The sequence below is a fragment of the Podarcis erhardii genome, assembly GCF_964252035.2.
Source record: "Podarcis erhardii genome assembly, chromosome: 3".
Taxonomy (NCBI): Eukaryota; Metazoa; Chordata; class Lepidosauria; order Squamata; family Lacertidae; genus Podarcis; species Podarcis erhardii.
The window spans coordinates 37,659,918-37,684,628 of record NC_138507.1 but is presented as its reverse complement, the minus strand read 5'-3'; the positions used below and the strand labels follow the sequence as shown (position 1 = coordinate 37,684,628).

The following is a 24,711-nucleotide window of genomic DNA, read 5'->3' as shown; positions in this document are numbered from 1 at the left end:
ATTGGAACACAGAAAAGAAAATGTGTGGGGTTGAGTGCTTCCCCTTCCCCTGCTTGAATGCTCCCCACTGGATAGCTGATTAAGATCAAGAGGCCCTTCTGCTCTCCAGCCCAGTAACTCTGCTGGAAACTGGAGCAGCCTAGCAGAAGGCACGAAGCCTTCTGCTGCACTTGTGCTTTTCTGAATCAGTGCCAGAGTGTATAATATCAGCTCCCACAGGGCTGGAGTGACAAGGCCTTGCAAGCAATCTGCAGATGGGAGTGTGTACAGCACAGCAGATTACCGAGTACTATTCCGGAGCTTTTTAGTGAAATCTGGAGGGAAATGTTTTGCAAAGGATCAGGATTTCCTGTAGACTTTTGTGTCCTCTGAAGTCGTTTATATTTGTGTGTGTCACTGTGTATGGACTGCTACAATATTGGGAAGCTAATGGCAATGTGGAAAAAGTAGGCTTTATAAAACATATGCTCATGCAAAGATATCAGGTGGATTTGTATGCATGCTTGCACTACATAAACCTTGCATGGCAGAGAGGGAAAGATACTCTGCCCCTCTTATCTCGACCCCTGCATGTGTACCTTTGATCATGTGGGTACCATTGCCTCCTCAGTTGCTTGCCTGGCCGTTTGGCTATATCTAAAGACCTCTACCTGCATGGCTTAATGTTTATGTACCATGAAATAACAGACTTCCCAAAGCATCCCTGTTTCGTGGTGTGTAAATAGGGCATCATCCTAATGAGCCACGTGGGTGGAAGATTTTACATGTACCCAGACAAGCTTGGGAAGAGTAGTTTACTAGGTATCCTGGACCTGAGTTGTTTACAACAAAACCCTGAACTTGCCTCGGTAGCTACCTCGCAGGGTTGTTGTGAGGATAAATTGTGGAGTGGGAGAACCTCATCTGCCACACTGAGCACCTTGGAGGATAGGTGGGATCTAAATGTTAAAAAAACAACAAATAAACAATAGGCCAATATTTCAGTGCTTGTGTAATATGTGCAAAACTGAGTGTCTTGTCAAACACCCCAGCAGCTGCAGTCTGCACTAGCTGCAGCCAGGTATGAGACTCATCCTGCACAGAGCACATTAGACTAGTTAACTGCTGTCATGGGCCAGGAATCAGCTTCACCTGCTGAACAGCAGCCTGAAGAGGGAGAAGGTGGAGTGAGCCCACCTGCAGCTGATCAGCTTTCAGGTACACAGAGGAGAAGGCACTAATGAGAACCAGCTGGCTTCAGCCTTCTTAAGCAGAGCTTCCAGCAGCAGTCAAATGCTGGTAATGCTTGTAGTTTCTGGCTTTACCTTGCTGCTTCCTGCTCATTTTGACCCTTAACCCCATGATCATTGGATTCCCTGACCCCTGGACCATCTGACCATGCGGATTACTGTTTGCCTGACCCTAGGACTGGACCTGACTTCAGTTGCTGACTCTGCCTCCAGGCAAGTACACCTCAGAGACTCTTCTGCTTGACTGGCCTCCCCACCCACCCCACTGAGCTCTGCACATTGTTGCTCAGTAACAAGACTAAGACAACTGTGTGATTATTGGTATATGGACGCCTGTGGCAAGGCTGTCCCTGGCAGGAATGGCCATAGAATTATTGTAATTAGCTCTCCAACCAAAGTTGGTAAGAGTTGCTCTGAGCCAATGAAGTCATCTGGGCCACTCCTGGCAGCAATGGATCAAAAAGTTGCCCCAAAATTTGCGCTTGCTGACTCTGAGGGTATGCATCCCATCCAGAGTTGGTACACAACCCATTCTTGCAATGGGGAACCATTCATCCACGGGATCTCAATCTTGTGAGGATTCACTCAGTTTATTTGTCCTCATCCATCCCATGACTTCACCTAAGGAGCACAGCCTCTCCTGATTCAGATGGCATTGCAGATGAAGCTGTACAACTCAGTGCAGAGGGAGGCCTGCATTGAATTCAGGTCTAATGATGTCGGTCTTTATTTAATGACAATGTGGTGAAAAGAAAATGGCAACATATAATGTTATGCACCTTCGTTGCTTCTAACACTGCCATTTGGAATGTGGTAGGGATTCAGCAGAAGGACCAGTGAAGGTGCATTGTCCACCGATCTGCTAAGCGAAGGCATGCTGCCAAGGATGGATAGCTTTTTGGTTCAAGGTTTATAGAGATGTTGTGTGTCACCCTGTGTGCGCATGCATACACACAACACTTCAGAGGTGGGGAACTGTGGTCCTCCAGATATTGTTGGACTACAAGTGCTATTATCATTGACCATGCTGGCTGGACCTGGTAAGAGTTGGACTCCAATATCCTCTGGAGGGCCACAGTTTTGCTGTAGAGATGTGGCAGAACAGATTCTATTGGGGGTTCAGCTCAGTAGAGGGGGCCCCTCTTGTAGTTCCACCACCATCAGAAGTTTGCAGAGTGGTGACCCAGGAGTGGGCATTCTCTGTGGCACACCTTCCCTACAGAGCCGTGTCTGGCATGTTCATTGTACTGCTTTTATAACATGCAGAAAATGTACCTCTAGACACTGGCCTTTGATACTTGCAGTATATATTTTAGGACCTGCTTTGGCTGTGGTTGTCATTTGTTTTAAACTGTGTTTTAATGCTGTGCTTTCTATGGTTGTAACCTGCTTCTAGTGAAGGGCAGGCTCTAAATATAACAATAGTAGAAATAAAGACCCATTAATGTAGGTGCAGGAAACCTTTAGTCCCCTAGAGCAGTGTTCCCAAACTTGGGTCTCCAGCTGCTTTCGGACTACATTTTCCATCATCCCTGACCACTGGTCTTGCTAGCTAGGGGTGATGGGAGTTGGAGTAAAAAAAAAAAAAAAAACAGCTGGAGACCCAAGTTTGGGTCTCCCAAACTTTGCCTAGATGTTGCTGAACTGCAACTTGCATCAGCTGCAGCAGGCATGGCCAAAGGCCAGGGATGATGAGATTTGTAATTCAACAAATGCTGGAGGGCCAAAGGTCCCTTACAGCTGCATTAAGGCATGGTTGATATCATACTATATTGCTTCTTCTCTGAATGAGTCCATGTGCTGACTTTAAATGCATCAGTGTATCTGAATCATGGTAAGGCTGTAATGCCAAACAGCTGGATAGAGTTGTCTGCCTTAGAATGAAGAGGAAAAGGGGAATGTAGCATTATAGACACAGGCAATTTTCTTTTGCCCCTTGCAGTATTGAAATGTATGCATTTTGGAGAGATGATGCCCAGTGTTGGTTTCACATGCGATTATTTTTCTATGTATCTAAACTATTTAGTATGTTATAGACCAGGATCCAAAGAACTGCAGATATTTCATGCGCTCAAGAGCGCTTTTGGTTAGCTTCTGTCAAACGCCAGACTTTCATGCCACATGACACACTCACTTTAAGATTGGTGTGCGGGGGGAGGGGCGTGTAGTTTCAGAAGCTGTTTGTAATGGGGCAGGACAGCCTGCTGTTTGAAGAGATCTTGGGGGGACGGGACTCGCAAGGCATGCCAGCTCTTGGGTAGTTCTTCAGCTACCTCAGTATTCTAAATTTTTGGCTTTGTTTTCTCAGGCTATATCAGGGCAACTGCACTAGATTAGTTTAAGAGGAAAGCTAAATAATATATGAGAGAGGTTTGCATGGATGCTTGAATTCTGGCATTTTATTGAGTGCAAGAGGTAGAGTGAAGGATGCTGTAATCTTTTATGATGCCCCTCATGGCAACAATAGTTCTACAGTGTACAGCGCCTACAATTCAAATTTCAACACAAATGGAATTCTATTTTTATTACCTAACATAAAGGGGAAAGGCATACCCAGTGCCAAAATTTGTTCATCTTTAACACACCTAAATTAACATTTATGGGATAACCGTCTCGTGACAGCCATTGTTGCAGGGGGGGAAACATGAGAAGTTACTGTTGCCTTCCCACATTCAATACGTTTTGATGAAAGCTTCAGTTGAAATTCATCTACATATAATTGAGAATGTATCTACAGCATACTAGATATATAGGTAGGAAGCAAAGTGTTGCAGATTTTACCCCTGTTGGCTTTTGGTATAGGTATCTATAGCTATATAAAAGTTGCCACCAACATTTCTTCCTGCTACAGTGGCTGTGCTCAGATGTAATGCTAAATCATAGTTTAGCACTGTGGGAACATGCCAGGGCAACCTTCGGGTCATAGGCTCTTGACTCCTTCACAAGCATGGCAGCAAGAATGAAATCAAAAGCAGTTTGCCTCTTGTTCTAAAATAATTGCAGTAAGCATAGTGGTATAGGAAGGATTCTCAATGACCGAAATCGTAAGGGGGCAAGCTTTGACTCTATGCCCTAAAAGCCCCATCCTGTGTATAGCCTTTGACCTAAGACCTCTGTGCTCCACCTGTCGGTCTGTAGGCACATGAGGTCACCAACTTGCCAAAGCTTAAACAGGTCTGGGTCCCGCTGATGCCTTGAAACCATTTTTTTTTTTTTGCAGTATACATTTTCCAGTCAGTGTTAGAAATTAGCTAGGTGCTAGGCTTGTTTTGCTACTGACATGGGTCCAATTGTAACTACGTGGGGATTTCTAGGTGCCAGGCTAGCAATCACAGGTTAAAAATCTCTGCCTTAGACCATAGTTTATACTGTTTCAATTTCCACTGTGTGTGTTTCTCCTCCTTGCATACTGGGACAAGTGAATTGTTGTAAGAGCAAGCTACATACAAGCAAAGTAGTTGAGATCATAGAATCATAGAATTGTAGCGTTGGAAGGGATCCCAAGGATCAATCCCCTGGCGAATAGAGATTCTGTTTCGGCGACCATAACCTAGATTTAAGGTGCCATTTGGCACCCAGCTTACATATCTGAGTTTCTAACTCCGACTGCATAAAACACTGGGCAGTACTCAGATCATTCTTGGGTCCTGATTCCACAGTACTGAAATATCTCTTCATGCTAGCCATAGCTGAGAGTTACGATTCAATTATTGATGCCCTTGCTTGTGTTCATACTAGTGACAATGAAAAAGGTGATACGGGGAGAGAAGATGCCATTCTTCGGGGGGAAATGGAGGATTTAGTGTTTGTGTTCAGGCTCAAGCTTTTGGAATCATTTATTAGATCAGTTCCGCAAAACTAGCAAGGCCCCACAGGATTCAAAGATAGCCCTCAGTACAGATGTGCAGAGCTTTACACATTGCTCCTCCACTTCTTAAAAGAAACCTAATAAAGTTTTGATGAGATTGAACTCCAAGCAAAATAATACCTGCCTGGTGTAGACTGCAAGTGTGTGAATAAAGAAAAAGTCAGTGATACTGATGCACCTGATGCTGATGAAAACCGTTCTCCAAGAGAATCCTTTATTCTTTTGATGGATGGGCTTGAAAGCAATTTAAAGAAAATAGCAAGAGGATCATATGTTTTAGTGGTTTTGGTAATTTTTAGTTGCATCCTTGCCTGTGTACCAATGTATGCGTGAATATAAAACTTTACTATTGCCCTTTCTGTTAGGCTAATGCACTTTTATTAAACATTGCGAGGCATCTTAAACTTGACATAGATTAGGGCCTCAGAGTGCCTTAATCTGGCCATAGATCAAGGACAGAGACACCCAGGGCCAGCCCACCCATGTGGCAAAGTAAGATGACTGCCTTGGACAGCAGAATCCATGGGGTCTGCAGATCCAGCTTCCAAGGAATGCATTGCCCACTGTCACCACTGTGATGGCTGCAGTGCCCTCCTTGGAGGCCAAATCTGCTGCCTCCTCAGTAGCCCCCACAATTCTGCCTCTACAGGGACCTCTTGACAAATAGGAGTCACTGCTGGTCTCCTCCCACCCCTAGGGAGGAAATGGTGGGGGCTGCCCTCTGGTCTCTCCCAGGCTTTGCAACCCCCTGTGTGATTCAGAGTGAGGCCCTTTCCCCTCTGCGATGGAGTTTGATTCCCACTTCAACCACTGGGTGAGTTTGATCTGATGTTCTCCCCACCCATGTTCCTGATGTAGATCTGTATTCCCCCTCTTGTTCCTGATGTAGATTTTTGCCCCCCTTTTTCTTCTATGGTTGGGGGCACCATTTTGTGGTTTGCCCCAGATGCCAAAGTGTCTTGGATCAGACCTGGAGACACCAACTACTTTCTCAGCATCTCAATCACAGCACAATGCAAGTTGGTGAAGAAACGAGTTTGAAAGTGATTTTATGCTTCCTTTCTTACAGATGCGCACAACCCACAAAGTGTCTGTATGGCCTGTGGGTCTGGCAGGCGGACGACGCTATGAGCGTCCAGTTGTGGAAAAGGGCAAGGTTGTTGGATGGTACACTGGCTGGCGGGCAGGTAGACCTTTTCCCATTGATATGGCCGGTGAGTATAGTTACAGAATCTTAAATACAGATTATATTCATGTGAACCTGCATGCAGACATTGTATCACCCACTTGCACTTGCAAACAATCTAGTTCTAGATATTGCATGAACGCTGTAGGCAGGCATACAATCTTCTGCTTTGTTCTGGTGAGCAAAAACAATGTTACTAGGTTCCTTCACCTCCTGAGAATCTCAATCTTTCCTTTCCTTTTTTTCTTTAAATGCAGTTGACTCACAATTTGTGCGGATTTAACTTGTGTGATCACAGTTTTATGTGCTTGGTGGCTGGCCAGCTGCGATCCCACAAATTAAAAGTGTGCAAAGTGGAGAACTTAAAAGCTCTTTTCACAGCAGATTTTATTCTGGTGCAAAATAACTTTTAAGCTCTCAGGTCTGCTTACAGGGCTCTGGGAAGGTATTGTGAGATCTTGTGGAGCTGTCTGAAATCTCATGAAGGCCTCCAGAACCTGGTAAGCCCTTGCATGGGGTCAAGGCTTGTCGCACCAACTCCGAAAAGGTAGGGGTGGACATGGGGGGGAACTTCTGGGTGTCTTTGTCTTTACACAATTCTGGCTTTGTGTGCAGTCCACAGGACCTATGTTCTGTGCAAGTTCTGAGTCATCTGTACAACTTCATGGTGCTCAAGAGTTTCAGACAGAAATTTGTAGAAATTACTGAAGTTGGGGTTTGTTTGTGTGTTGTGCGTGTTTGATGCTATAATTCTGGCTACATATGACCATCAGGAGCACTCTTGATAATAGCACTCAGAATCTTCCTCCTTGGCTACCCTGTGCTGGATAGGAAGCTTTTGGCATGAAGATGATGAACCTGCCATTTTAATAGGACCAGCATATCTTGGAGGGTAAACTCTGGTTAAATCCCGCAGTCACTGGAATGCTTCTGAGAGTAATTCATGACTGAGCCTAGGGTCTGGAAGAAATATGCACCAATATTAGGTTTTGCATGTACACACCTATCTCCTTCCCCCTTCGCTTCTGGATTATTTTCCCTTCACTACAAAGACCAGTTGTAGTAGTTGGGAATGGGGCTCATTCGGTGATGCTTCCTACACATTACAATTTTCCAGCTCCGTATTGGCATTCAAATCTCTGCTTTTAATGGGCTCTTGAGAATCCTCAGTGCGTTAGCGAAGGCTGCATAATGCATTTAAAGCTGCTGATTTCAGAGGTTTTGCCCAGGGTTGTAGCGTAGCATGGCTCTGAATGTTGTAGCACAGGGTTAGTCAACCTGGTGTTCTCCGGACGTGGTAAGCTACAGCTCCCATCACCCCTTGGCTAGGGCTGATTGGAGTTGTAGCCGAACAAATCTGGATGGTACCATATTGGTTACTCTTGATGTAGCAGGAAACTATCATAGGATGGGTTTGTTGGCTGATGTGGTGCTGCTCCGCCTGCAGTTGGTATTTGGAACATAATCATTGTTTTCATGGCTCTAACCAGTAGTCCATCTTGTTCAGCACTCTGTCTGAGCAACTTGCCAACCAGAGATCCTAAGATGTTGGCAGCCAGAATGAGCATGATGCAGATAGCACTTTCTTATCGTTTTTATTCAGTGTCTAGTAATAGGACATACTGCCACTGGATTCAGATACTTCACTATCAAGTTATGGATAGATCTGAGGGTTTTTAAAATTTAGATTTATATTGTATATTATTGCTGTTGACTATGAAAGCACCTATAGGATAGTATTCAGAACTTCTCTCCAGAGGGTGGTAAAGTGAGGAATTTTGTCTGATAGGACACCTGGCAAGCATGCCCTGCTAAACTTCACACTGAGCATGTAAAAAATTCATATTGTATTCATGGCTGCCATTAGAATGCATGCAATATTTGTAATTAGGAATATTGTTGAAAAAGAGCAAAGTGTGAAACTAATAGAACTTTTTGCATAACATGTCTTCTCATCATTAACCCCCTTATAAGCCCTGCTGCTGTATCCTAATTTAATTTACTTTTTAATAATAGGAAAACACTCTTCTCATTTATTTGAATTTTATATGGTATTTCTGTTTGAATGCTTCACTGAATTTCTTCTCTGCGCCTTCATTAATTACTGCAGGCAGCTAGTATCTTTCATTACATGAACATTGCCATGTGCATAGGAAAACAAGCCCCATCAGATAGTTCAAGTGTGAAAAGCACTATTTCATCATGAAATGAGTCATTTCGCACAAACCGCTGGAAAGTGAGGACTCTTCATAGCTTATAGGTAGATACAGTCTGAAGCACCCTGCTTAAGGGAGAAATCAACAAAACAACCACGAAGGCAGAGAAGGTTCAAAAATTAATCTCATCAATCTTTCACTGTACAGCTTGTGACTGCATAGCGCTGTCTAGCTGCATAGCTCTACATGCTTGGTCAGTCTTTGGTGTATTCTAGATGCTCTCAAGCGCTGGCTGAATTGCTTTTGATATAGTGGCAGCTGTATTCCTGTCAGCCATGAGTTTCTGTATTTCAGAGAACACAGGGAGTGGAGTGACGGTGAGGGGCAGTAGCATAGTGGTATATTTTGAAGTACACACAGGCATCTGTTTTGATCCAGGTGTGTGTGTGTCCGTCCATGTGCGTGTCACACACACTAAAGAGCAGGAGTATGTAGCGATATCTGAGCTATTAGGATCAGTAGATGGTCACTGTATATAGTGAGCAGGCAAAGGGGTGGTGTACTGGTTAATATGTTGGGCTTTAGTTGGAGACCACTGCTGATCAGCCACGGAGTCTTCTTCCTCTGTAATTTCAACTTGTAAAGCACATTGAGCTTTAACAAAAGATCATCACAATTGGGCCGAATTAGTGCAACCTTTAGCTTTAATTAGCAAGGCAAACAATCTAAATTAGTCCATCTTTAGAACATCTTCTGTTGTTTTTTATAACAGATAGTTGGCTTCAGTCGAGGATGTTGGTTAAATTCCACATCTGTCCATTGAACTCCCAGTTAGGGATGTAGGAGGTTGCCTTATACACAGTCAGACCAATGGTCTATCTAACTCACTGCTTGCACTGACTTAGCAGAGGTGCTCTCTCCTCTGCCAGCCCCTTTCAGACCTGCAAATAATACAGCTGCAAACATAGCAAGAGGAACATTCTGCACCATTGCAGAGATTTGGACTTAGTGGCACCAATGGCAACCTTGCCCACTATTCCTGTGGCAAGGCAGCAGCTCCTAGAAGAGCCTTTGGCGGGCATCTGTCCTCTTTTCACTACCATTGGCTCAGCAATGCCTATTTAGCTGATTCTCTCGTTCTAATGTTTATTTCCAGGACCAAAAGCACAGATAATAATAAGTGCAATCGAACACTGCATGCAGAGAACCTTCTGCTGTTTTCTTTTATGCTCTGCAGGCAAATATATCTTCACAAGATACCGTGGAAGTAATAAGTTGAATCCAGAATATCTATTCTGTGAATGGAAGGACTCCTTCCATTTATGCAAGGGAATGAGATCCAGCAGAAACTCTCTACCAGATGAATGGTTGGGATGTGTGTGGGTGAAGGCGATTTTTGGAGAGTCCCTCTGTCTCCTTCTGTGCTGTTCCTCATGTTATTCTGGAGGGTTCCCTGCCCCCCGCAGCATATTTTCAGGTGGTGCTGGGGCTGTAGGGTGAATTATCAAAAATCATCTTCCTCAAGCACAAACTGTGAACTTTGGATCCAAGCCATGATCACTAGTAGATTACTTAACTCTAGAATTTGATCCATAGGGAAGATGCTCTGACTGGAAAGTTTTTACTGACCATGTTTTCAGAATTCGCAACAACTATTTAAAAAATCCACCCTTTCCTCCCTTTTTTGATAGGCAGTTGGCCTAATTTCAGTATGCAAATTGTTTTGCTTTGAAAAGGGATGCAGCTTTTTAAAGAAGAATATAGCTGGAATTCAAAGAAACTTAATGCCAAATGGAGAAACTTTTACAGTGGCCTTGCAAAAAAAGTGGCCTTGCAAAAAAAGAAATACTAGCCTTCAAACGGTTCCATATCTCCAAATAATAAGAAATACATATTTTTATTTTACCAAAAGCAAACCACAGACAAATGGGAATAGCCTGACTGCCCATACCAAGAGTGTGGGGAAAAGATGGTTGGGAGGTCTTGTACAATCTCATGGATGGTTTTAGGCATTTTGGCACCCTATTGGGCAGAATCCTTTGGAAACCACTTTAAAGGCTTGTAGCTGCTCCCCCTATCTATAAGGCAGGAGTGTGACTCTTGCTTGATTCTGCAGGCAACACCGATTAGGAAACTGATCTGTAGGCTCCAATGATATAAGCTTAAATCAGAGTTCCTTGCCCTCTGGAATATTGCCTTGTTCTGCAACCTAAAATGCTCAGCCCTAATTACTAATTCTCATCTGTTATACGAGACTGGATTTGATGGCAGCCCAAAGATGTTTTGTTGGGACTTTACTCCACCCACTTGTGTGCTGGGAAAAGGGACAGTGACTTTGTCTGTATTCAGAATGTCACCCGTAATTTAATCTCCATGAGAGTAAGGAATAAATGGACTTGGTAGCTAAAGAGGGAAGTGTGTGTGCATTAGGTCTGTGGTAACTCACAGCTTGAGTTATAACATGGATTTCCCGCTAACTGCCATTATGTGGACATTTACTACAGTATTCCATCTGCTTTATCTAAATTAAGATCTCAGCTAGACACAAAAATATTGGCCTCTCTGGACCTTAGCTGTAACCCATTGTAACAGGTTGAGCAGCATCCTCTGACTTGATCAGAATAAGGCCTGCATTACTTTGAAGATTTATCAGATAGATGCAATGGAATATTATAAATGCTGCCCCTAAGATTAGTTTCCCCTTTCCCCCATCTCCATTCCACTTCTGCCCACTTCTCCTATTCCAGGAAGCTATACTCATTTCTCCTTAAGCCTTTCCTGATCCACCATGGACATGTTTGTTCTAGGGTCAGTTAACAGTTGTCTTTCCTTACTCTGGTATTAAATGATATTTGTCTTAATAGTAGACAGCCTTAGTTACTTTCTCTCCCCACCTCTGTTATCACAGCTGCCCTTCCTTAAGAAACTTTTACAGAATGATAACAACTTTATATTCAGTTGATTAGAAAATATTAATGCTGGGGAATGTTTGCCACATGGTAAAATGTCTGGAAGTCTAAAACAGCTTGCAGAGTATGTATTTGTGGCAGCATCCTACATATGTAATCTTCCAAAATATATTGGCTCTGAGCTGAGTGAATTATATCTCCTAACAAAAATTGCAAAGTGCTGTAGTCTACTCACTGCAGCTTGTTATTTTGAAGTATAGTTAAAATAAGTGTTTTATTAATATGCATTGCAAAGGTTCTGCTACCAAAACTGGTCATTAAGCAACCACAAATGTGCTTCTTTCAGCACTGCAGAGTTTTATTAGAGACCATCCAATACATCATACAGGCAGTTGAACACTGTTGGGGGCCTAATGGAAAACATTACTCTGCACTGCAGTAGTGAGGACGTTATGGCCCTACTGATTTTGTTGGACTACAACTCCCATCATTCCTGATCACTGGCTGGGCTGCTGGGAATCTTAACAATATATGTAGGGCCACAGCTTCCTCACCCCTGCATTTCTGGGTCTGAATTCCTAAACTGCTTGATTCAAAATCTTTAGGACAGAGTTAAGCAAGTTAACTGATTTGGTTCCAGGATACCTTTTAGACAATGGGGCACCTGGCATTCAAATCTCAGGGCTTTTGCGGAAGATAGGTCCCCTCCCCAAATCCTTACTTTCAGGAGAGGGGCAAAGGAAAACAGCCTCTGAACATACTCTTTGCTTGGCAGTTGCTTCCTGCATCCCACAGCTGAGCTGTAGAAGGCTGTAAAGTCCTGCCTCAGGTAAAAATGCCGCTAAAGTCCTTTTGTCCCAATCTTGATTGCGCACCGTAGAATGATGTAGCTCAAATACTTCTTTAAACGAAAGCAGTGGATTCCAAATTGAACTTACAGAAAAAAATGTTTGCAAGCATCTTGTTGTACAACAGATTTGCAAAACCTTCATGAATATTTTTCTTGTGCAAGGATCTTTTTTTTGCTGCCGGAAGAAGCCCTTTCAAACATGGAAAGATCTTCAACTTCTGGAAGAGCACTTCTGGTCTAACCCCCTAAAATGAGAACTGCACGTGTACAAAAGATTCAGGAAGGCAAACTTGCTGCCTTTACGACTTCCTAAGATCATAAGTAGCAGTTAAAGTCTCTTGACAAATTTTTGGTACTCTGAGGAGGGAATAGGGAGAAAATGTCTGAAGGGTAGTACATTACCATGCTTCCCTGTTTAAATCAATTGTTGAGTGCACAGGAGGCCTACTAGTATATTTAGACGTATGCAATAGCCATTTTGTAACACACTCACATATCACAAATTAAAAGCTAAACTGAAAATTGAATCACCCAGTTTCTGCATTCAGTGGGCTCAATTGTGACAATTGGCCTAATTTCATATATATGAGAGAAATGAATGATACAAGCAGCAGCAAGTATTCTAGTTTTAGGAAGTCTTGCTATATGCTAGAAATTATGTCACCAGTAATAGCAGTCCTTTGACATCCACAGTAAGGGTTTGCTAAATAGTGTACTACATAAGGATTTGTTTTTCTACCACTTTCTCTTCAGAGCATTTTTTAAAAATGGTGATTATGGCTGCATTAGTATAGGTGTTACACTCATCATGAATGGATATCACTTCTAGTAGTATCAATGACATACTAATTTGCATGTGAAATTCACTAAGCCAATTTTATTTTGCCTTCTCGTTAACAACTACATGCACATCAGAATTTAATTTTCAACTAGTTACAAATGTGCTGTCAGTTGCTTTTAAATCTCATTTTTCACACCAGGCAGGCTTTTCATCACTTGTAAATTCCAATAACTTGCATTAAAGGTCACTGTTCACATTCAAAGAAAAAGTATAAACAGATACAGAGAAGCAGAGCTACTTTTCCAAATGAGAAAAAGCAGCTTATAGCCTGAGATATATGCTGCATAAATTGTGAGGCAACCACAGGAGTGAAATTATATCCTTCTGCATGATGCGGTGTAACACCCTTAAGGTTTTGTTTACAAAATACAGATTAGCAAGAAGAAAAAGGGAAAAAAATATTTTTAAAGGTAAATCAAATCAACTTTGGTTTTAATGATTTAACAATATCTTTTTTATGAAGGTTTTGCTGTGAGCCTTCAGGTGATCTTATCCAACCCTAAAGCGATATTCAGACGCCATGGATCCCAACCAGGAATGCAGGAATCTGATTTTCTCAGACAGATCACCACAGTGGAAGAGCTGGAACCAAAAGCCAACAACTGCACAAAGGTATTAGTTTTGCTGTTTTAATACAGGAACCTCTCTCCTATAGGGGATTATCCAGAACTAATTGTTGATGCTAAACTTTTTTTTTCAGGTTCTTGTATGGCACACGAGAACTGAAAAGGTAAATCTATCTAATGAGCCAAAGTATCACCTGGACAGTGTCAAAATTGAAGTATGATACGTAAGCATAAAATGGGACATAACAAAATTAATGGTTGCATCCTTGAAACAGCTAAACATTCAAACAGCAGTTTGCTTTTGTGAAACAACTTACTTTAACGGTATCAGTTAAGACTCATCAGATGGCTGTGATTTGTCTTCACTTGTTTTGCATGTGTTTGGATTTTTTAAAAAAATCTGTTTTAGTACTTTATCCAGATCTTAGATTGTTCTTACACAAGACGTTCAATGAAATGCAGCGGAACACTAAAAGAGTGACTGATCTAAACAAATGCAAAATTTCCAATTCATTTATAAATAGCAGCTTCCAGATTATTATGTTCAAAGTTTATTGTTCCTGAATTAAACAGCTTTGCTTTTGAAGAACAGTAGATAAAAGAGGTCTTTATAGAATGAAAAAAAAAAAATCACATGTTGTTTATGGATTTCTTTAATAGAGGAAAGCAACAGCTTATTGATACGAGGCACCATAAAATGTAAACACAGTTACTGGCATAAACCTGGATACAGCTGTAGAAAATAAAAGTAAATGTACAATTGAGGAGTGAGTTACCCTGTATATATGCTGTGCAATATACTTTAGATTAGCCCTCTGTACATACTTTTTAAGCCAAATTTACTCATTTTGTCACAGGCAACTCTTAAGAAAACTGATGAGGCGACAGTGACATCCAGGTTTATCTCTTTCACTAACCATCTTATCTGTTCAGCACGTTGCAGTAAAATATCACAGTGGCATGAATAATGGGACAAAATCAATTTTACACAAGGAAAAAAGTTTCAGTGATACATGTACACTTATTTATATGATTTAACATTTGTTCATACAGTACCTTCTACAGGATTACTGGGCAATTTGTGGGGTGGGGTTTACATATTAGAGATAGTACTTACATGATATCTATTTCCCTTATATGCAAACGTTGGTTCTAGAACTGATAAAATAATTTTGAGTATGTAGTTGGTCACGAAGCTCTTTTGAAAATGTATCATTCATGAAATCAAATGTACTGTGGAATGAAAAAGCTGCTGATGAGAGGTGTTCCCAACCTGCTTTTCACTACATCAAAATTTAAGTCAATACAGACCACAACACGGTTGGTTAAGATTATGTCTTAATATGAAGAACTGTGAGATTGAAGGGGGTGAGGGTGGGCAATGTATGTGGGCAGACCAAGAAAACTAGATGTATTTGAGCATGGAATGTCAAGTCTCTGATCTAGATGAAACTTCTATTGCAGTGTTCATTTCCAGAGTTGTGTGCTGAGAGTCTGGCCTGAGGAAGTTCCAGTCCATCCTGCCACTGTATTTGGGGGCTGGCCAGCAAAGCCCACCACATTGCTGGAACTAGACAGATTCATTCCAGCCATTTGCTGATTCATCTGTGAAATGCAAACATAGTTCTAGTTAGTATACAGGGGTTCAGATGCTGTTTGAACTTTCAGTATGACAGACTCAAGCTTTATTTGAAAATGCAGATACCACCTTGTCTCAGGGAGGGTCATTTGTATACCTGCACCTCTGTTACATAAACAGGTATCTTTCAATATGTCCTTTTCAACAGTAAGTTTAGTTTTATTTTATCACTGTCCTATGACTGGTCTTATTGCTGTTTTAATGTGAATACTGTAAACCATCCAGGTAGCCTGGTGGATGAAGGGTAATGTAGAAATATGGCAAATAAATAAATAGTATACCATTTCTGACTTTTAGATAATATACATGAAGCATATTTGCGAATCAGTAGATATAGCAGTGTGGAGAATTTTAAAGGGTGCATTTTCTACAAAGAAGTCTTATCAAGGAGAATAAAGGTCAATGCAGTGGTTACCAGAGTGGTGTGAAAGTTTAACAGGGCAACTTTCCATGCTGACAGCAGCAATGGGCATGAAAAACAACCTTACCCAAAGAATTTCTTCCTGCTGTTACGAGTGTAGAAGCTGCTCTCACACCATTCTCACAACAAATCTACATTCCAATTTTACAGATTAGAAGCATCCGGAAACGGCTCCACCCTGTCTGGCCCTCTTCCACCTTGTGAAGGCTACTGTCTTCAGTGGGAAGCCTTTTGCATCTGTGGAAGCTCTGAACCACAATTACAAAAGCCCCCTCTCCCCGACAGTTGCTTTTTTCAAGTTGGAAGTTGACAAGAGACTGAGGTGGGGACAGCTAGTAACCCTTCCTCACTGCATGTTTATTTCCCCAGGATTTCTAACACCTGAATAAAGGTTAGATGGTTATACTACATCATTGATAGGATATTTAGAAAGAACAGTACTTTTAAAATGTTAGCTAATATATTGTACCATACATACACACAAAGTACAGTGACACCATGGGCTCATTCATACATGCCAGTGAAACCTTGGCTACAGCTCATGGTTAGGGAGGGTAGAGACTTACCACAACAGCAGGTTCAAATGATGCACTAAGCCAGGGGGCTGGATGACCTGCTATGCCTGCAGCTTTCAGGGCATTGGGAAAGTGTTGTGCTTCTCAAATGCTAAGCATAGGGCTTGCAAAAGCACTTTGTGCGGTACTTCCAAATTTCCCAACCACCACCTGGTTGGAAAACACAGTACCTTTTGAATGTTGACAGGTAGGGAGACCTCCCACCTGCCAAAGTTGGCCTGCTGGGTTCTAAAGATTTAGCCTGTTGGGCCACGGAATTTCCCCACCCTGCGCTAAGCTACAGCTTGGATAGCTCTGCTATCCAACAGGAATAAAAAACAGCAAGGTGGAGCCAAGAGCAAGGCAGCCAAGAGCTGCTCCCTGGGAGCCTGTATATTGGCACCATCCTGCTAAGCCACAGCACACCCATAGTTTTGCTGAACACAATACACAAAGTTGTCTAGTGTCTAGTATTCTGAATTAAGGAGTAATGCACCAAAATTACCAAGCCATTCTTGTACTATCACCCGTCTAACAAATTGTTTAAAGTGGATAATAACGCCAAAAAGCAATCTTGAAAACAAATACAATATGGCAGGATTTACAGTCCTGCTGGTGTAATTAATTCCTCCTAACTGCAGCAATAGCTCCCTAGCAATCAGTATCACGGCACCTCCTGCATAACGGGTTTTACTATTATTATTATTATTATTATTATTATTATTATTATTATTATTATTATTATTTCTATTGACATTATATGCATAACCAGGTTTTAATCCTAAGAAGTTGCTCCTCTCTGTAGCACCCTCCCCCCCATGAGGAGAAAAATGTATATTCATTCTCACCTGAGAAAGGTTCCACTGGGCTTGCTGATTTTGCTGTATACCATATTTCTGTGGTGGGGCTACGTGCCCCACCATTGGTCCTTGGGGTCCAACGTTTTGAGGAAGTCCCAAACCAGCAGTTTGTGTAGTGACAGAAAAACCATTAGGTATTCCCATGCCTACCATCATGCCTGTGTTCTGTCCTATGACAGGTACCGATTGCCCCATCATGGTTCCCATCATTGCAGGGGCTGCAGGTACAGATACAGGTACAGGTACAGGTACAGGCACTCCCATGGCTGGAAAACCTTGAAAATGAGCAGGTGGTTGTGCAGTAAAGGGAATAGGTTGTGGTCCCATGAATACACCTGTATTAGGCAAAATGGAAGAAGAAAAGAGTAAATTCCATTATGTCAGCAAAGTTTTAAGTTCTAAAAACAAAACCTGCTTTTGCTAAATGTGCCAACCAAACTTCCGTTACGTCAGGCAAAAAACAAAACTGATATCCAGTAGCTGCTTTACTTAAATCATTCTTAATTTCATTTCCTGATTTGTAGACTACCTTTGAAGGCTCAATTATCCCTTCAAGACAGTGTACAAATAGTGTTAAGATCTACATGTGGCTCAATGAATGTTGGCAAGGAATCTATTTAATGACAAACCCACAATCCTTAGACATTTAAGGTGGCTGGGGTATAACAAGAAGCATGGGTACAAAAATCCAAGCACCTAGTTGTCAGTAGTAGCTAAAGTTAGGCCTGGTGATCTTGTGGTTGTGTCACTGAAGGAGATAGGAAGCAGGCTTTCCCTGAAGCTGCTGCCACCTTTTGCTCCTCCTCTATTCTCTTACAAGCTAGGATAGCTCCCTCACCCCACAACACTCTGAGCTACCTGCAGAGGCAAGGCACTGGCAAGCTACTCCTTTGCTCCCGCTCCACCCGCCTGGCTTTACCCCATGAACAGCAGCTCCTAAAGAGAAACCAAGAACTGGGCAATGACAGAATCTGATGACTGCTACTCTCCTGAGACCTGGGAAAGAGCCTAAGGTGGATTATGGGATTTGTTATGGTTTCTGGTTTAGGCTTACAGCAAGAGTGGGGAAACTCCAGTCTGCAGGCTGACTTGTGCAGAAAGCAGGCATGAAGTCACTGCCCATCAACGAATAGGTGGTGACCAAGCCTGCTGATCACTTGGACAGGAGGGTGGCTCTGTCCACAAGGGTAAGGGGGGATAAGAATTTGGCCCTCTGGCCAGATCAGGTTCCCCACCTCTGGGTTTAGAGGGTAATTTTCTCTTCCACCTTTCCTTCTTATTTTTGCTCTGAAATCCAACTTTACACACCCCTCCACAGTCTTTTACTTTCCCATTCAAGCTATTTACTTCTTATACTCATCTCCTCCCCCCCCCCCCCCCGGTTTCCAACAGCATTTCAGGGAAGGGGACCTTAAATTGCAGCCAAAGCTTCCTGGAATGCAGCCCCAGAGCCTTTTCAATAGCAGAGACCAGCTCTGGCAGATATGTTTCTATAACAGTAATAATAGTAACCCTGATAAAACCATTAATGATTGTGAGCATACTGAAGATCATGAGGAGTAGCTACTCAGGGGCAAAGAAGTACAAAGGAAGCAGCGAGAAGAACAGCACCAAGAAGATCCCTCTGAATAGAAGCCTCCTCTTCTCCAAATTGACTCCTAACCTTTTCTGTGAATAGCTGTAGCCTTCAAATTACAATGCTCAGTTTTGAATAATTTCCTTCTTTAGGCCTCCTGCTTGATGTTAGTTTTTTAATGATAAAAAGGGGGAAATAAATCCCACTTATCACTAATACACACTTTTTGCTGCAGGGAGAGAGCGCGAGAGCCCCAACCATGTGTTCTAGGCACAACTTTTAATTAAGACATTTAGAAATAAATTTGAAAACCAATTACCTGGAGCATTTTGCTGCGGAATAGTACCTGTGCCATACAATGACAGGATGGAGTCTTTGGAGAGCAGCTTCTTTGCTGACTCTTCTGATTTTGTTTGTTCAGTGAACAGATCAAGATCTCCAGATGCAGCAGATAAGGTAGCAGCTGCAGTGTTAGTGGAAGCAGTCTGGGAAGAAAGTCAAATGAGATTACTGAAAACCATTATCACCAAATACATTAGCTAAAGGGCCATGTGTTTTCAAACAGAATGCAAAAATTTAGTTATTGTATTAGTAACCAAACTTTCCAATTACAAGCATCCCCAAAATTTGTAAGTACTGTAAAGGAAAATGTCCTAACGTTGCAAAAAACCCCACTAACGAACAAATGCTTGCATATGTATAACACAATACTAATTATTTACCAATGTTTCCTTTGTGCAAGTTACAATGACATACCGTATATCATGACAAATAATCCAGAAGTTTACGCAACATGAACAAAAGTACAACAGCTACACGTTTTTATACAGCAAATTTATTGCCTACGGCTAGCATGTAAAATTTATGTCTTCAACATGTATATATGCACATCTGGGAACCTTGACTGGCCCAGGATCATCAGATGTGTACACACAGTTGTTTGAAGATGTGCACACAAGCTTCTGTTTCATAGTTTATGCAGTGCAGCACCACTGTATACGTAGCAAATATGCCAACATAAACATACACACAGTATGAAGATTTCATTATCTGTCCATCTGTTTTTAAATAAAAAGCTTACAAAGAAATTGCACAAAGATTGTCTCTTGCAGAATTTGTTCTACTTGTGATGCACACATACACCCATTACAACTGTTCATCATCTCTATTCTAGTCCCAGATTCTTGGTGGGTTTATTTTCCTTCTTACTTGCCTCCATGTAACATTGTACAAACTGCAAGTACGGTATTCGTTTGGCTGCATTACATGCAAACACTTTTCCAGGAGAAAACACCTTCAGATCAACTTCATTTTGGTTTGCTTATAATTTTTCTCAAGTAAACTACAGAAAGTAGTGATCAGATGAAGCAATTTCATATGATAAGAAATACTGAGCAGAACTACTGTCATAGATCTATTACTTTCGACTAATTCAAGGCAAGGTTACGAGAACTGCATAAGGTAAGTTTTGGAAGCCGCCAGTTTTAATTTTAGGGTCACTGCTTAAGAACAAGATTTTTGAAAAAGATCTCAAGTGGTTTGTGAAGCTTAGATTCTTAAAGGCTTCAACTGTGTTTTAAAAGCAGAACCACAAAAGGATAAATTTTGTATTGCCCCGTGTTCCGCACAGTGCATAAAGGTCACAGCTTGAATGGTTCAGTAGTCTTTGTAAGGAAGAACTGCACCTTTAGAAACTAGAAATTCTCACATTTTTTATGACCTCAGTGAAGCATGAAGAAAAGCATCTCTTTCATAAATCTTAGTATGTCTGTAAGAATGGCAACTCTGAAAAGAAATGCAAGTAACTAATCAACCAGAAACAGGAGGTAGCGTGGTTAATGTGTCAACCTAGGACCCAGGAGACCCAGGTTCAAATCTGGTGATGTTGGCCCAGCTGCTATCCTAAGCCTGTGGGGAAATCGTGTATGCTACTTTGCTCATTTATCTATTTAATTTTGAACATTTCTTACTGACTTTTAATTATACAGTGATTTCAGAGCTGTAGCTTAAATAAGTTCCAAATTCACAATACACTTGCTAAAATCAAGGTATGCAGGTCAGAACCAGCCAACTAAAAATTCAATACTGGGATCAGATTCCAATAAATGTTTGGACGAATAACAAGGTCATCAGCTGGCAACTACCACTTTTTTAAAAAAAAAGTAGGTGCCCACCATATCACAGTGGGGAGGGAGTTCCAAAATGCTTTCTCCCTGGGGCTCAGCACATAGAGAGGTTGGAACAACAGCCATGGGTGGCATGCATGGGTAACAGGTGGTGGGATGAATGCTCACCCTCCACCCAATTCGGGCCCTCATACAGAAAAGAGCTATTCATATCCAGTTTCATTGGAAGGGGAAAAGACTATTACTACGGGTGGACTCAGGACTAGTATAATGTAACTGAAAAACTCCTACTGCTGGAAAGCTCTCTCCAGGCAAATTTCTAAAGTCTCACCACTCACAACTGAAAAATTATGATTGTGCAGTGATTCAAAATATACAAAAGTGCTCTTGTCTGAAGTGGTTTCACACCTTCAAGTCATCTGATATATATTAATATTTGAGGAAGCAGTCTACAGTCCACAAAAGTTTATGCCATAATAAAAGTTGTTAACCTTTCATGTGCCACAAGAGTCTGCTCTAGTACTGGAACAAATTCAAAATTTTCACTTGTCATATGTAAGAGTATCTAAAATAACCTGAGCACTACACAGCAAAAGGAGAAAGAGAAGTCCATGCTTGAAGGGCTACAATCTACCTATCTGCAAGAGAATGGGGCACAGGAAGAACAGAAAAGGAGAAGAGAACAAGCCAAGGTCATATATCACTTAGATAGCACTTCACCTTCCTAAAAATGGAAAGTAGTTGATGGAAAAATTACTTTTAAAAAATGTCATGGGGCTGGATTTAACTAACTTGTTCTGCTAGTGGAAGGACTCCTGTTAATGCAATGGGGCTCCCCCCCCCCTTTGCCCTGCCTCCCTAAATTCAACTTTGAGGAGAAACTTTGAGGAGAAACCTCAGTGTCTAGGGCAAGGAGAGGGGAGGTAGTTCCATCAGCAAGAGCATTTCTCCTTGCCTGATGGAAAAATCTTAGTACTTTGCTGAATTCCACTCAAAGTGCTTTGTTCTGTTCTTTGTAAAGATAAGGTAAGGAGCTTAAGCCTCAGAGCACAGTAACAGAAAGCATTACATGCACAAAATGAGTTAGCATAAGAAAGAGCAAGCAGTGAACAGGAAGACCATGAATATCACGGAAAAAGGAATTAAGCTGTTACCCTGAAGAACTTTCAGTTTTTAATGAGACAACATCAAGAAGACAGAACAACAGTGATGCATGGTTAGTGTGTTGGACTAGGGCAAGGATGTCCAAAGTCTGTTTTAGGGACCTAATCTGGCCTGCCAGTCGATTTAATCCGGCACCCTTGGCAGTATATGTCCTGGGGTGAAATCCTAAAAAAAAACAACCCCCCCCCAAAAAAAAAACCTCAACAACTTTGGTTGGCTCTCACGCATGTTCACTTCATCAAATCTGGCCCTCTTTGAAAAAAGTTTGGGCACCCCTGGACTAGGGCCTGGGTTCAAATCCCCACTCATCTTTGAAGCTCACTGGGTGACCCTGGGCTAGCCACTGTCTCTCAAACTACTCAACTCTACTTCACAAGGCTCTTGTGAGAATAAAATAGGAAGGGTGAGAACCATGTATGAGATGCTTGGGAGGAAATGTGGGCTAAAGATATGATAATAATATCACAAAAGGAATCTGTCCTGGAGTGTCAACACAAGGGGGCTTGTGAAGAAGGCGCAGCAGAGACTGTACTTTTTGAGAATCCTAAGGAAAAACCATCTTCCGCAGAAACTGCTGCTTGCCTTCTATCACTGTGCCATTGAGAGCGTGCTCACTTATGGCTTATGTGTGTGGTACGGAAGCTGTACTACCCAGGACAGGATGGGGTTGTGCAGAGTTGTGAAGGCAGCAGAGAGCATTGTTGGCTGCCCACTCTCCACCTTAGAGCAGATTTATGCCACAAGGTGCCATAGGAAGGCACTGGACATAGTAAAAGATCCATCGCATCCTGGTCACTGTCTCTTCGAGCTCCTGCCGTCGGGACGGAAATACAGGACAATGAAGACAAGAACGAGCTGTCTCAAGAACAGCTTCTTCTCCAGAGCGATCTCGGCCCTGAATGGGAAACCTGGACTTTGAAAGTCATCTAATCTTCCTTGCTGTATTATACTGTATTGTTTTAATTAGTGTTTTTATAGTTGTTCTGATTTTGTGTGGAGTGCCCTACCTGGGTGGATGGAGCAGCCAAGTAATTTTCGTAGTCCCAGAGAGGGGGAAATGACAATAAAGATTATTATTATTATTATTATTATTATTATTATTATTATTATTATTATTATTAAAATACACACCCTTAATCAAATAACAAAAAGGAGACATGGGCAGCACACCTGACCACTCCCACTTTTCAGTTCACTAATCACAAACAATTAAAAATGCAGATTAGAACCATGCCAGAGTCATAGATCAATAAATCTACAAAACCATTAAGAGATCAGCTGGACTAACTAGGCCTCTGCACACTTCAAAGGGAAATAATTTTCATTGCCAAAATGTGCCACTAAACCTTAATGAGCCTCATAACAGTGAGCCTCTGTTGAAACCATCTAGTTATCACTAGTCTGTAAGCTACTGAGAGAGTTAACACCAAGTCTTAATAGATGATAATATTGTGCCTTTATACTATTATGCATATTACTAATCAGGTCACTGGACTCCACTCAGCATTGTGCTCCAGGCAAAGCCTTGTTAAATCCCCCAGGGATGTTCATAAACATGAAAGGTTGGTTATTTATATCAATGATGCTCATCCCAGAGCTATGGAAGTCTGAAGCATAATACCTCTAAACATAAAAGATGAATGATAGCTGTAATGGTTGAACAGCCCAGACAGACCGAACATCTAGAAAATGTATCTAAACCTTTTAAAAAAAACCACCCTAAGACTAAATATTAGCTTCCCTCTCCACAGAGATATTATAGCACTTAGTGAGCTACAAGATGCCTCATACTATAATGTTTGGAAAGAAATTACGCAAGGTATTGGTACTCATATTAATAGCATGCTATTGATGAGGCCAGCTGCTGAAGTGCAATAAAATATGGAATGCATGAGTAAAATTGAGCTCTCTTCTTAAATTGAGGGGCTACATAACACTGGCTTTCCTATGGCCAGTTTCTTTTCCCACTGCTGTTTCAAATGTGAATAACTTCTTTCTTATGCTAACACCTGGCGTGGGCTTATAAATTGTGTGTCTATAACCAACGCAAGCTTCACTGCCTGCCAATCTCTCTAGTAAGAAGATGAAAGTGATTTTAACGGGACAGCTGATACAAGTCATCTTTATATTTTTAGGCAGGCTTGTCATTTCTAATGTAAACATCTCAATCAACAAGAAATTTTAAAAAGGGCTAGGCATGCTAAATTTTGCTGCTTACCTGAGCAGGAGGTATAGAAGTGGCTGGCAATGGGTTAGAGATCATTGGGCCAAATATATCCAGGTCATCATTCAATACAGTAGCAGGAGTTGTGATGCTTCCATTTGTAACGGAGGAATCGGCAGGGCCATCTTAAATGAGTGTTTTAAAAGGAAAAAGGTTAAACCAATTTTTTGATAATTGCAAAGTATGTACAAAGCAAGCCGTTGCTTAAAGGTATCCTGCGTTGGTAGAAATACCCAAGCATTCATAGCACTGAATCCAGGCTCCTCTAGTATTCTGCCAGCTCGTCGTAATTTAAAAGATACAACATGCCAACGTAATTAGCAAAATTTGAACGCATTAAAACACAGCCTGAGGCCAACCTAATGGCATCTAAGCTGGTTTAACAGAATTACACATTTCTACAAGCTGCCTAAAGCACTGTTGGTTACCAGCACTGTAACTTTTAAAATAGAAATCCTTCTCATAAGTAACAAAACCCTTTGGACGTAAGCACTGCAATAATTGGCTATATAAATTTTAAGTCTGGAAAAGATCACTACTAA

At 41.6% G+C, this 24,711-nt stretch overlaps 2 protein-coding genes across 7 annotated transcripts in view; one reads left to right on the top strand and one right to left on the bottom strand.

Moving 5' to 3' along the window:
- Positions 1 to 14,369, top strand: part of B3GAT2 (beta-1,3-glucuronyltransferase 2) — a 156,685-nt gene extending 142,316 nt beyond the window's left edge. For all 4 annotated transcript variants that reach the window (XM_081857376.1, XM_081857377.1, XM_081857375.1 and 1 more), the window contains 3 exons: positions 6,167 to 6,311; positions 13,503 to 13,651; positions 13,740 to 14,369. In XM_081857376.1, coding sequence (XP_081713502.1) covers positions 6,167 to 6,311; positions 13,503 to 13,651; positions 13,740 to 13,826 — 381 coding nt within the window. In that variant the 3' untranslated portion in view covers positions 13,827 to 14,369. The remainder of the gene's footprint in view (positions 1 to 6,166; positions 6,312 to 13,502; positions 13,652 to 13,739) is intronic.
- The window catches only part of SMAP1 (small ArfGAP 1), a 67,973-nt gene continuing 57,504 nt past the window's right edge, over positions 14,243 to 24,711 (bottom strand). For all 3 annotated transcript variants that reach the window (XM_081857207.1, XM_081857205.1, XM_081857206.1), the window contains 4 exons: positions 24,164 to 24,294; positions 18,975 to 19,140; positions 17,068 to 17,414; positions 14,243 to 15,210 (listed from right to left, as the gene is read on the bottom strand). In XM_081857207.1, coding sequence (XP_081713333.1) covers positions 15,073 to 15,210; positions 17,068 to 17,414; positions 18,975 to 19,140; positions 24,164 to 24,294 — 782 coding nt within the window. In that variant the 3' untranslated portion in view covers positions 14,243 to 15,072. The remainder of the gene's footprint in view (positions 15,211 to 17,067; positions 17,415 to 18,974; positions 19,141 to 24,163; positions 24,295 to 24,711) is intronic.